Source organism: Oxyura jamaicensis, chromosome 10 (genome assembly GCF_011077185.1).
Source record: "Oxyura jamaicensis isolate SHBP4307 breed ruddy duck chromosome 10, BPBGC_Ojam_1.0, whole genome shotgun sequence".
In the NCBI taxonomy this organism is placed as follows: Eukaryota; Metazoa; Chordata; class Aves; order Anseriformes; family Anatidae; genus Oxyura; species Oxyura jamaicensis.
In genome coordinates this window covers 15,510,381-15,524,484 of record NC_048902.1, presented here as the reverse complement: position 1 = coordinate 15,524,484, position 14,104 = coordinate 15,510,381, and the positions used below count along the sequence as shown (strand labels likewise).

The 14,104-nt window shown below is 45.0% G+C and overlaps 1 protein-coding gene across 7 annotated transcripts in view; it reads right to left on the bottom strand.

Annotated features, from left to right (window-relative positions):
* Positions 1-14,104, bottom strand: part of CHD2 (chromodomain helicase DNA binding protein 2) — an 83,907-nt gene that overhangs the window by 57,136 nt on the left and 12,667 nt on the right. For 2 of the 7 annotated variants that reach the window (XR_004753481.1, XM_035335489.1), the window contains exons 1-2: positions 10,504-12,486; positions 10,035-10,168 (exon numbers count right to left, since the gene is read on the bottom strand). Coding sequence is in view for 5 of the 7 variants with exons in the window: in XM_035335489.1 (XP_035191380.1) it covers positions 10,035-10,096 (62 nt within the window). In the remaining 2 variants the exon portion in view is untranslated. Of the gene's footprint in view, positions 1-10,034; positions 10,169-10,499; positions 13,683-14,104 lie in introns of those variants that run through there. The other 5 variants (XM_035335491.1, XM_035335494.1, XM_035335495.1 and 2 more) reach the window with 4 other exon arrangements.

Below are 14,104 nucleotides of genomic sequence, written 5' to 3'. Positions count from 1 at the left end.
GCAATGATAAGACCTTTTACAATCAGGCATCTAAGTTTACAAGGCAATTACAGCATGTCTCAAGCCTCCTGTGTTAGCGTTTAATATTTCACATCTGAGGACCATGACTTCATTTTATACAGGGGATCATCTTTGCTAACAGCAACAAAATGTTTCATAAGCTCTCAAGGAGAACAAACAGTGGATGCTTTCAGTAGGTACAAGGCAAGCTGACGTCTCTCAGCAATGACCCAACACATTTCTGGAGTCAAGAGCTGCCATGGGAAGGGCTCTAACTGGCACCATTCTGCCCTGACTTCAAAATTCAGCTTTTGACAGACAGAGCTTGAATTCAGCCAGGGGTAGAAAGAAGGATTAATGGCTACAGATCCTCCCACAAGGCAAGCCCCTCCTAACTAAGAATTGGTATGGACATGCCACACCACCAGTTTGATTCTAAACAAGTTTGAATCCAAACAGCAAAGTTCAGCTGGGCTTTGCTCTGCGAGCTGAGCTGGAACCCAGCGCAGGCTCAAAATGGTCTTTGGCACGGGCTCCCAGAGCTGGATAACATCAGAAGCAAAGTTTATCATTCCCCCGCAGGCAAACATACGCTTAACCCTGGTGCTGAGTGGAGTTTCATGTGCCCCACAGACAGTGGAGGCCCAGCTCCATGTCAGCTCGCTGCCACCAATGCAGGAACCAGGGGCACCCACTCCCCGCTCCCACCCCACAGCCCACATCCCCACTCACCTTGTGCATGCGTGAGCACAAGCCGGGGCACTGGGCTCCTCCATGAGCTACCTGAACTTAGCAGCACACAAGAGGACGAGCCCAGAAAACGATAAATGTGGTCCGTGTCGGATCAGTGAGTATAGGCAGAACCAAGCCCTTACAGACCAGTGGCACTACGCTGTGCCTGGTAGCACCGCAGAGAAAGGGGACAGCAAGACCCCGGTGTTGGACAGCAATGAGCCAGATGCGCAGTTTGGCTACGCCTGGCTCCTCACCACCTGCGTCCGGCAGAGCCGAGCGGTCCTGCTGGTGGCATTCCTGCTCCGTGGCAACCCCTGCTAACACAGCTGCTGGGGTCGTGCTCTGGAACCGCAGGCCAGCCCACCTCTGCAGGTGAGCCCACCGGCCCTGCTGCTGCGTGACCCAGTGGTGGAGCTGGCCCCGAAGCCCACAGGACATCTTCTGCAGACCAGGCGCATCCGTCAGGTCCAGTGCTACCACTAGGAGCGGTTTCTCAGCCCCTGTAGGTCTTCAGCGAGGGCTGCCAGCATCACCTGCCCACCCGCCGTACCCGCTCATGGAAGCAACCCTGGATTTTCTCTAAAGCACACAGCAACAAAGACCATGCAGGCCACCAACTCAAAACTGTTTAAACAGGTGTCTTCTGAAAGTGACCTACACACAAGTGGCTCTGAAGGCAAAGGAACATGACAAATCACATAAGGTGTACTGACTGAACTGGATCCTGTGTTGCTGTTTTCTTTTTAACGTTTCCCCTGAACATTTGGTCTATAAATATGATGTTCCCTAGTATATACAAACATATACACTTCGCCTACAGACCCTGAAAATAAAAACAAGCATCATCAGTTAACGCTGATGCGTGCATCCAAGGCACACAGTAGCTGTAAAAAATATATACATTGAACCGTGTCGATCTCACCTCTAGCCATGGAGAGCAACACAAAGCTGACTGAGATGAAGTCAGTCTTGATGAAGAGGGAATAAAGCATGCACCACACGAATCAGATGATCTCCATGGGATCTATCCCTTGTCTTGAGGAAGAAAACAAAAAGCAGAAACGCGAGCAAATGCTCCAGTAAGCATAGCCATGGACACAGACAGTGCATGGAGCTCTGTGCAGGAGAGCTAAGTGAATGACACTGGACCTGTGACAATGCAGAAAAAAGACTTTTTGAGCTCCCTTTAGATTCTGAAAGTCTACTAAAGAGTGATGGGTGCTTGCCTGCCTCCTGTGGCACAGATTTCCTTGGTGAAAAAAATTGAGATGAGGTAGTCAGTTAGGAGTTTTTCCTAACTTGGGTTAGTCAATGATGAGCTTTTCTTAACTCATTTCCTGCAGGCAAAAATAGAACTGGGGGGAAGGGAGAGAAGAAAAAAAATCCCATGACTCTGTTACCAGTACCCTGTTCCCAGCTCCACGAATGATCTTGCTTCAAGGCAGGAATTTAAACTAGAATATAGTAAACACAAAGAGGGGCTCTTCACACAGTTTAGAAGAAAGTCTCAAACGCCTTTGAATATTCACAGTATATTTCAGCAAAATCTGGACAGGCACAACCAACTGTCCCATAATTACATATATAGGGTTTGCCCCTGCCAGATGACCAACACGTCCTTCAAAAGACAGATGAAAAGGGGAGGGAGTTGGGGGGTAGAAAAATATTTCCTAAACCTTTCAGTGATGAGCAACTTTTGTTCTTAAATAGGTAAGTGAAGAGAGTTACCATGGAAAATACACACATTTTCCACATGTGACTGCAAACCCTGCTTGCAGAAGGTGGGTGTTAATTACAGTTACACAGCACTAGGCACAGTAGCCCACAGAGCTACTGTAACAACCAGGGGATTATGCACCCAGCAGGTATCCTATCTAAATAACCATCTGAATTGGGCCGTGCCCCTTGCCAGCCTGGCTCAAAGGACAGGAAGGGGAGGAGGCAGAGGGAACTCGCTCACATTCTGGCCACCGCTATTTGCTCCAGCACAGGACTCCCAAATGCCAAAGGCAAAGCAATCCTGAGCGCATAGCGAGCTAAATATATCCATCCCGGCTCTGGTGCAGCTCCCTGTAAAGCACATGGGGCTATCTTGAATGACAACTATTTTCCAAAAGTGTTTTTTTTTTTTCTTCCCGACACTACAAAGACACCACATTATGCTTGCATAATAAAGCAAAAGTAGCAGTTCATTCATGAGCGGGAGAGCAGGCTCTCTCGCTCTCTGATCTTTGAGCCAGAGGCTGAAAATGCCTGGGATGTCTAGTGGGAAAAGAAAAGAAAAAAAAAAACTCAGCACAGGGACAAAAGGAGTCAAAAAGGAGTCTGCTTGATTAAGGAGTGACATGAGAAGCTCCAAAGGCAGCATCCTTCCCCTTCCCAGCACCAAAAGGGAAGTACAATTGCAGTTCTCAGGGTTTTGAAAAGGAGGACTCCCCCCGCCCCAGGAGGGCGGCGAGGCATCGAGGCATCGTAATGCTCCGAGCTGCCTCCAAACTGCACCGAGCACTTTGGGCTCCAGGACCAAAAGGCACCCACATTTTTTGGTAAGGCTGAGCAGGGGTGAACTCACCAAGCCTCTCTGCCACTCCAGCTTCTGCTTTGTCACGCCAGTGGACAGCTGGGCTAGCACAAAGGGAACTCTGCACACAGCCAGATGTAAAAAACATTAAAAAATACATTGTGGGAGGACTGCTGTGCACACATAAGTTAGGTTTAAATTAGTACAGTAAGGGTTTCGCTTTTTTTTTTTCTTGCTTCCCCACCTCCTTTAATCAATCACAAACTTAATTTGAGAAATAACAGATTAAAGAAATGCAGTAATATGGAAGTTTGGAACCCCAAAATCAGTAACAAAGACAGAGGCACAAATTCCTTTTTGATTCCAGATGAAAGGAACTTGACCCAGCCTGAGAGCTGCATTCCAAGGGACTGTTAAAAGCTGCCTTTAACCAACAGATGTAAGGCTCGGCGTTAGGCCTCCTTTCCGCAGACAGCCAGCACACGGCATTCACAGCTCTCCTATCAGCGGCAACTCCAGTTAAGAGCAGAGACTCCTCCCCACGAAAGAGAAATAAATGACCCCTGTAATTAATATATTAGGGATTACACTGAATCATCTACACCGAGGAACAAAACTTGCAAGAAACAGCAATAGTTACAACATAACTTTTTTCTAAGAACCTAGGTGTCCTGGAGTAGGGATTCTTGACATTGCAACACACTTGTTCCTAGCTGGGGTAGAGGTTCACGAGCAACGAAGCGTTGAGCAGCACTGCAAGCTGCAAAGCTCCCAGTGCTTGGCAAACACGCTCCTCAGGAGCCCTGCCAAGGCGAAACGCCATGTGAGCAGTTACCAGCACAATACCAGGCGAGAAGCTGAGACAGACTGTTTCAAACACTTTATTTTTTTAACCTTTGAAGCCAAGGTCAGACAAATACCTCCACCGCAGCAAGGATGATTCTCAGCCCACGTGTAAATGTAAAGCAAACCATATATTGAAAATTATTATTTTGTAGCAGAGCTGCACAAGCAGTGATGTATTAAAAGCTACTGCACATTTGGAAAGACTCATCAACATTTTGCTTATTATACCCAAAATACGCTCCCTGCTCCAAGAAAAGGAGGCATTAGCAGCGTGACAGACTTACAGAAGCTTCATTGCAAGCCACTAGACATGAATTTTTCATCTAGTTGTTTTTGCTTTCCTTTCAAGGATCCTTTGCAGGATATAAAGGCAGACTTTACAAGCACTCCAGCGTCTGTTGGAAGAGACTCTTCAAGTGGCATTTCAGCACACATCTTTTCATAAAAATACACGAGAAGAATTTATGTAAGACACCATGTCAGTAGGGCAGTACATCCTTTGCTAGAAGGCTGCTTAAATCTAATTACTGTAATCCAGGCTATCCCCTCCCCCTGTGCTGCACTGTTTGTACATATTTTCCTTGAAGGAGAAGGGAAATAATGCAGGACAGAACCTTTCTCCATCCATTATCACCACCCTGAACTGAATTTTAGCTACGGGCAACACGAGATTGAGGAGTGTTTCTTGGTCTTCAGAACAGCCTAACATAGCAGTGCAATTCCTACTGGAACCGATGCCTGCGACACAGAACGAAGCACGGTGGACATACACACCTCCAGGTTGCCATTTCAGATGCAATTTCAGCCTAAGGTGCCAAAGCCACCCAAGGACTGCTTACTGTCAACATCTGAAGCTCAAAAGAAGCAAGGCCATGGCATCAGAAGCGTCAGCTCAGGGTCTACACACCTGCTCACCATCCCAGGTACATAATCAGAACTCACTTCAACTTTCCAACAAACATTTGTGCTCTGAATTTAATGTAAAATCCAAGTGTGGTTATTCTAGGCAAAATGCCGAAAGCCACATTGCTCCCAAGGCACACACGGGAGACACCACGTTGTCCTGGTGCCACCCCTACACGTGCTCCGGGTGTGACCCCATGGTGCTGCAACGTGAAATTGTTCCTCCCCGAGCCGTGGGAGAGTTCAGGGTCAGCCCGTGTAGGAAATGGGGGAAGGTGCAGACGAGCAACTGCTGCCCTCAGGGTGCAGCAGGTGAAACATCAACCCAAGAGAGAGCAGACCAGGCACCGATCCACCATCTCAGCCGGGGAGGCTCTGGAGGGTGAAGGCACGGGGCAGTGCAGGTGGGAGGACGCGTGCCTACACGTGCGCCCCAGCACAGCAGCGCTCTGGCAGAAGCGCACGCTGCGTGCTACAGGAGCGTTTTTGTAGGGCTGTGGAATTACCCAGGTGAATTCTCTAGTCTTGGCTTTCTACTTTATTCAGCAAAATAGTCGTGCGTTTAGAGAATACATAAAATTTGATTAATTAGCTTAGGATGTTTAACTGAAGGACACAATGCAGAAGAGATGAGAATCCAGCTAAGTGCAGTTGGTGAGCCTTTTTTATAGCACTGCATACAGCATCCACTGCTGGCAGCAATCACAGAACAGGAAACAGAGAAGTTTTAAGTCTGGGAATCGTGCGTTTGTAATTGGATGAGCCATTTCCTTTGAGAGGGTAATGCGAAGCAGAAGTCACAAAGCAAAACAAGAAGAACAATCTCCTTTGTGCGCCACCCGGCTTACAGCACCATTCGGATGAATTCCTCGCACATTACTCCTTTTGTCCCCTCCACTGATCAAGCGTTTTCCCTTTTCAAAAAAGCCTCCTGACAGCTTCATAAAGGGTTAAAGCTCCAACAGGAGAGGGGGGAGGGGGGAAAAGAAAAAAAACACTCATTAAAGAATGGACGAGTGCAAGTGAAACTGAAAGGCAGGGTGCAGCAGGGCAGCCACGGCAGCTACCCAGCAACTTCGCAGAGGAGGAAGAGCTGAAAGCCCCGCTTAGAGATATTCAATAAACGCCGTTAATGCTTCCACTCAGCCTGCACAAAATCGGTTGCAAAATGCGCGCTGAAAGAAGGGTTTTAGTGAATTAAGGATACTGAAAGCCGTAATGGTATTAAAAAAAAAAAAAAAAAAAAGAGGGCCAGATGTTTCAGGAATGTTATGTTCTGCGATTACATTCAAGTTAAATGTTATATTCTGTAATTACTTTCAAGTTAAAAAGGAAAAAAAAAAAAAAAGCAGTAACAAAAATAGCCCCGCTCGTTTTCAAGTCACCCACTCGCTTCCGAAAATAGCCCTTAGTCTACTTTTTTTTTTTAAAAAAAAAAAAAAAAAAAAAGGGAAAAAAAAAAAAAAAAAGAACAAATCTAAAAGCCCGCCAGACGAGGGGAAGCAAGGGAAGCCGGCTGCCGCGCACCCCCTCACAGACAGCGCACTCAGCGTACGCCACGCAGTTTGCGCAGCCGGCGCACGGCGCGCCCCCGGCGGTCTCAACGCTAGCAGCGCAGGCGGCGCACTCGGCGTACCCAGCATGCGCAGCGCGGGGCGCAGCCTCCACACGGGGCCGCCGGCGGCGGCTGAGCGCGCAGCCAATGGCGGCCGCCGCGGCGCAGCAGCCGGCCTTTGAACCCCCCCCTCCCTCCCCTCCCCTCAGCAGCTTCCTGCTGGCGGCGGAGCGCGCGGAGCGCCGCAGTGTGCCTGCCTGTCAGCGCTGCGGCACAAAGAACAGCCATTTTGTGACTCGCCTGGCCCCGCACCAAGGCCCCGAGCCCCCCGCTCCGTGAAAGCGGCGAGGATGTTCCTGAAGGGGCAGCGGGGCAGCGCCGAGCCCTTCCCGTCCCCGCGGGCAGCGGGGAGCCGAGGGGGGTCGGTGCCCGGCGGCGTTGCTGCCGCTCGCAGCCCGCTCTGCGCCGTGTGGCCGCACCGCCATAAAATGGCTGCCGCGCGCGCGGGGAGCAGCCCGAGGCGCTCACTGAGGAGCGCCCGAGCCTTGTCAGTCGAAGGTACCCCTTCGACTCGACGCCTGGCCCTCTGTAGTATTTTGTTCGTTTTCTGCCCCAAAATGGTGGGAGAAGCCCAAGCGGGGTCCTGAGCCTTGTGACAGGCTGTTCCCACAGCACTGCCACCTCAACAAGGGCAGGCTGAGGGGGAGCAGCACGCCAGGCAGCTGCTGCCTGCTGTGCCCATCAGTGCCCACACCTGGCCGGCTTCACGGGACCCCTGCCCGCCTTCTGCTTCTGCAGCTCCCCTCAGGGGTGTGCTTGGGATCATGTCCTCTCAGAGGGCCTGCCATTTAGGAACAGCAGCACAGAAGATGCTAGAAAACACACCAAGGTTGTGTTCAGTCCTGTTTCACACACATCCCAGACACACAGGCAGTGGGCTCTGAAGTGCTGCATCCCAACTTTTAGCCTAGGTGGAGAAAGTCCCATGAGATCAAGCACTTCCCCCGGGCAAGACCAGTGCTGTGGGCAGTGCCAGAACACAAAGGGCAGGTGCTGCTGTTCCCCCTGAGAGGCACCAGAAAGCTCACACTCCTCAGCTTACAGGCTGAAGAGTTAACATCAGCTGTCCCCCAGGAACAATCACCTGCTCCAGGACAATTCTCAGAGGCATTCTGATTTATTCAGCACATCCTTTCACTTTCTTAGGACTGGCAATGCAGGAGTCAATTTCAAACATGCTCCCCAGGCAGTTACTAAGGTACAGTACAGGTATTATGTTTTCTTCTCCTTTAACACCTTTTCCCAGTCCTGTATTTTGGCATCTCCAGCTCAGGTAAGTGGCACACAGGTCATATCTACCTTTTCCACCCACTGCCACCACCCCGGCCTCCAACCAAGGATTATGTAACAAGACTTCACAAATTTACACGCTTCTGAGCTCGTCTCACAACTGAGGATAAAGCTGGCTAGCAGCATGTGAGGTGCAGACATCAATGCATTTCAGGGCTACAGTAAAGCAAACTGGTGGCTTTACTTCCTAGAAATCATTTCCCCTGCAACTTAAAAGTCAACCTCAGGAAGTAAAGCACATTTTACGACATTCAGCTGACTCACAGCTCAGAAGCAAGCTCGACAGGGCTCACTCACAAATATCCTGTGTTCAATTGTTCCCACACTTCAGGTGAGTGGATGTTACCCACAGCAAGTTTATTTTGAGGCAAAAAATTGTAAGAGGGAGGGCAACCTCACACAACAGGTGTTACACATAAATCAATCGAGATAAACAACCTTTCAAAGAAAACAGCAAAATCACACATGTGAGACTATGCAAATGTAATAACCCTAAGGACAAAAAACACAAAGGTCTTTTTGCTGTGGAGCTACTGCTGGATGTCTCCGATTTCATCTCATACTCATCATACTTCTAACACCAATAAACTACCTCAATTCAGATTTCCTGCACAAATTGTATCTATTATTGCTTTGCTAATAATCCACATTTTAAAAGCAGCATAAAAAGACTTAGAGAGGGTGAATAACATTGAATTTGTTTAAAATTGACTGTTCAAGCAATATTTGAAGTTCTTCTAATAATAAGGATAACAAGGTTTGAAAATCGGATGTGTTCTTAAACTGCATTGTAAAAGCACTGTGTAGGTGCTATATGCAATGCTTCAACACTCCCTGAGGCTAATTTGATTAATACTCATTTCAAATTAAACAAACTTACCTATATCCATTTTAGGATTTAAAATCTGACTGCAGAGTTCATACATCCAGAATACCATAAAAATTTACATTAGGTTACAATAATTCAGTAATATATATATTCCCACAGTATTTCAAGTTTGTGTTTGAGGAAGGTTAAATATTGGATATCAAAAATACTATTCAAACACCTGCAAACATCACACAGAGCACATGTGATACAACAAACAGTTCAGAATTTTTATTAATGTTACTTAAAAATTACTTAACACCAGAGGTAAAAAAATAAGCAGGCCACAATTCAATCAAAATTAACAAAATGCAAAACTCACTGTATTTACAAACTAGAGAACAAAAATGCATATAGTTTAATTTCCAATATTCGAAAAAGTCGACTCATTAAATACAAAATGAGCAATCCACTAATTGTACTTCAGCATTCCTAGCAAAGAAACATTTTCAATATTTCATACTTCTCCCACATCAAGGTTAAATTTAGGAAAAATCTGTGAAGAATCTCATTACTTGACAAAAGTAAATAAAAACACCCAGCAAAAATACCTTAAACAAACAGGCAAAGCATTTGCACAGCCTCTCGTTAACAGTCCCAGTTTATATTTTGTAATACAAAATGCTATGACCAGCAGGGGAAAGTCTGGTTTAAATTGTATCAAAATATTCGAAAATATTGAAACAATATCAAAGTTCTACAAGCTCAAATAAAATTTGAAGTAAGAGGTATCGGACAGAAAGGCACTTTCCAGTTTTTATTTTAAAATGAGCTTTTTTTCATTCATGTAACTTTTTCTTGTGCCTATTTACTATAATTTACTACTACACCAGGCTTCTGTATGGCCCTCAGTTAAAGTTTAGACTTCTGAGATTCTTCAAAGAAAAATTTGCCTTGTATGTAAAATGGTGCAATGCAGCAATGGCTAAACCGACAAGGTCATTTTTCACAGCACAAAAAAACCTAAAAACTGAAATTCAAAAGGTGGAAAAACATAATACAGAGAAAAGGGCTCCCCTGAATAAAGGTACAGTACCTTTTGACTATGACATGGGCCCTTAAGTCACAACACAACTTTCAGAAATTGCTACCAAAAAATTAGGGTGTGGCACGCTAACAATCTCAAGGTCATTCCTTAAAAAGGAAACAAAATCAGTAAAATGTTTTGTATTAAGCACTGACAGTAACCTAAGGCTGTCAAAGTAAACAGGGTATTCACAGGTTTAACAAAAAAAAAGAAAGTTGATAGATCATACCTCGATGCATTGCTGTGGACTGAACCCTCCTCTCCTTGGCTTTTGTCCTTATTTCTCATCATCTTTTTATTCTTAAATACTAAGAGGGGGCCAGGGGTGTCTGTTTGCTTTGAAGTCCTGTGCCCAGGTATTTACTGTCAAAAGTTGAAAGAAAGGTAAGGTCCCGGTTTGTTTCACTGGCTTTCATTATCAGGAACAAAGTCCTGACGCTGCAATGATATTGTTATAACAATACACAACACTGATCAACACGGCAAAACGGAGATTTAAAACAAATTACCGTTTTTAGAAAAAAAATCGGAGAATAAACACAGTAGAGGAGCATCCTGCAAACTTTCCCAAAGTAACACTGGATGCAAATAATCTCTGAATCTTATTGCGTCATCCCAATACAGCTCAAATCGGTCGAAAATCAAAGTACTCAAAACGGCAGAAATCTAAAAATTATTATTATTAATTGCTCACCTACCTGATCCATGCACCGCCGCCAGGACCAAGTCGATATTAGTTTCGGGTCGTGGAAAAACATTAGATCCAAAATATTTAGAGTTCAAACCATAAAATACGAATTTCAAAGAATGAAAAAAAATATATATTCTAATTCCAAAAATATGCTGCCGATAAAGCAAAAGAAGCGGTAATTAGTACAAAAATGTCCGGGGGAAAAAGCTCATTAGGAGAGCGCACAAAAATGGAGGTACGCCATGGCTTCTAAGCTGGAAAAACAACGACCTGGGCTCTCTCCACGGCTTCTTCTTTCCAGCAAGGCACGAAAAGGGAGCCCTCAAAAGCTGCTTTTCTGCCCGAAAAAGGTCCGCTCGGCCCCCAATTAGTGCCTAGGAGAGGCAAGGGGCTGTGGGGGCCCCCTGAGGCTGCCCGAAAGTTAGGGAAAGTTGCGTAAAGTGTTGGGGAAGGCACGGAGCTGAGCGCGCTCTCTCTAAGGCACAGCCGCCATCTAGAGCTCCTTCCCAGCTCTGAGCTCTGCCTTTGATTGACACTCTCTACATTTACCCCACAACTCAGGTGATGTACCATAGACCCACCCCTTCATTTCTACCAAAAAAAGAGATAGCCTCCACCTAAAGGGTGCCTGCTACCCCCCACAGCCCTGGCTTCTTCCAACTACCCCAGCTGAAGGGGCACCTTAACCCCATGTGGCTCAGGCACCCTTTTGAAACCAGAAAGGAATGTAATTTGTGCCTTTTGTTTTAAAGATTTGCTAAATATTTCACTGCTTGGGCTAAAATTACTTCCTCCCTGGACAGGAAGTGGTGCTGTTACAAGCCATTTTGAAAGAATGGAAGTGGAGCTCACAGCCATGCAGCCAGCAACAGCCCACCTTGGGGGTCACCCCACCCAAGGGGCAGCTTTTTTAAAATTAAGTAACAGTATCCCCAGACAATAGCTCTTCCTTTTGTCACCCAAGACTTGCATGCAGAGCTTGGGACAGGAGCCTCATACCCTCCTAAGAAAGCCCCACAGCACTAACAACCCCTTCCAGCTCGACAGCGCCTCCCTAGTGGTTCTGCCCAACAACAAAAATCCAACAGCTATGCAATTTTCACCAGATAAGCAAAGGCAGTGCTGTAACATAAGGCTGGCACCATTAAAATGGTTATTTCCAATTCCCATTCTTAACCCATTAATGTTCATTAAGAGATTTTAAACAAGACAAATTCTAAAACCACTTAACAGCCAAGATGTAGACATAGAAATCCAAGCCGTATCCCATGTTCATCACCCAGTCCTGAGAGGAGCTATCACGGAGGAAATGGAGGAGATCCAAGCATCCCCTGACCTCCTGCATTCTGACCACCATTTGTGTTCCCTCAAGCAACCAACTGCTTAAAGCACAAGGACATCCTGTGTATTTGTAGGCATCACAGTGAAATCAGCCACTGGGGGACTGCTGGGGGGAAGAGGGTCATGGGCTAGCTCAGACTTCTATGAGGTCCATCCACTGCACAGCATCCCAACAGCCTGGAACCATCGGCTTCTACCAGCTGAACCAAGATCCTTTCAACTCCTCTACATGCTTGCCATCCATGTCTCCCAACAACCTATCACGTCTCCATTCCAAGAGGTTCGAGAAGGCATGCTCTGTCATCACAGTCCATTTTACACCATTTCAGTTTAGCGATTATTCACAGAAAGACCCCTTGCATCTAAACTGCAAGAACTAAAAGATACAACATCAAATTCCATGCAATTTTTGGCTAACACTAAAGAAATCCATTCCTCCGAACATGGCTCCCTTTAGGTTGGTCCCAATATCCAACACCACCATTGCACACATGGCAAATAAACTTCAGCAGGCAAATTTGTATCATCAAAATAGCTGCATTAAACAAGGACGAACAATCCATTATAGTTACAATCGGTATTTACAAAGACGACTGAGGAAACCAAAGGGCTAAACACACAGCATTTGGGGATTTTTTTTTGGCCTTTTTTAAAAAACAGAAACAACTTTGCCTAGGTTCTCAGCACCAGCTTTGTCATTCAGGTTTTCTAGCAAAAGACAAAGACAGCCATAAATTTCAGGTTAAATGTACTTAAAAAGGTGGCTACATTTCAATTATTTCATCCACAAAAAGTTAAAAATATCTATTTTTAAATGTAACAACCATTTTAAAATTCATTTGTAAAGGTGACCATCATCTGTAGCAGTAAGAAAATTAACTCAATTTTTCTCATTGAATACATGCTATGGTACCAGGCAGCTAAGCCGACATTAAATAGTGGTGAAGGAGATCAGACACTTGTACAGAACAAATTTAAGACAGAACAGACTGCTTAGGAAGTATGTTGCCCAGGCAATCTGGTGAAAGTTTCTGTTCATACACGACTGAATCAGCACACCTAAAAAACTTACAGAAAATATTTAAGTACTCCTTTATTACATCACATTTGCTATGCCTTCAAATAGTATTGATTCCACCTTAAAGTAACTTCAGAAAGTTTAGCAGAAGTACCCTGACAACACACGAAGTACCTAACATGCCTAACATTAAGCACCTGAATGAACAAACCAGAGAATAAAAATTCATTAGAAGTCACGGCAAAGTGAAGATAATTTGTAAATGAAAACCACATTAAAAAAAATCAAGAATATAAAAATAAAATTACCTTGCCTTTAGTGCTTGGCAGCTGAAGTATTTCTCACTTTCATACCAACCAAAAATGTAAGACGCTTAAATATCAACACAATTAAAAAAAAGATTCAGCCAGAAAGGACAAACACGAAGCATGAAAGAAACCAAAGCCTTTTATTAAATCACTTTAAAAAAACACATTTTATCCAAATGGGTAGCAGCAGATCTCTTACCAAATTCATTTCCCTCTTACGCATACACAATCTGGGAATAAATTTTTGCCACCCGATCCTCAAACAGATCCATCATTGGATTGTCACTGATACAGTCCCCTGATTAATTCAAGTGCAAAGTCCATTTTGATCGGATGATCACAACCCAGATCTTCTCTGGTTTAGTAACACGGGAGTCCATGTTTTAACATCCTTTTCTTGGACAGATATATCACAGCACTCATGCATTAGTCCATTTCCTCAACCTCCCAATCAACAGTGGAAATGTCATCTTGGTCTCATTCGCAGACTCCTTTTGACACTCTTCATCTGACTGGATTCTTTATGGAAAATTAAAAGAAAAATGCTGTTGGAATACAGATCATCTTATCTTTAAACTAGAGACATTCAACTACTGTACCTTAAAATAATTTAAGCATAAATGATGATGCTTTCAATCTGTATTATGCATCCAAGAACATCTACTTTTATCGTGAACTAACAAGGTCAATTCAGCAGTTCAAGAGTCAAAAATACATACTTTAACCCAAACTATAAAGAAGCGTGGGACAATTGATTAGAAGCTCAAGAACCCTTTCAGGCTCCATAAACTCCATTTAATTTTTTTCCCCGCACCAAAGAAATCATCAGGGGGGAAATACGAGATTTGCTTTGGCAGCCATCTTTATTGGACTGACCCATTGACTAAGGCTTACACTGCTGAGTGGAAAACCAAATGTATTTTAATTGAGCCAAAGCTTTT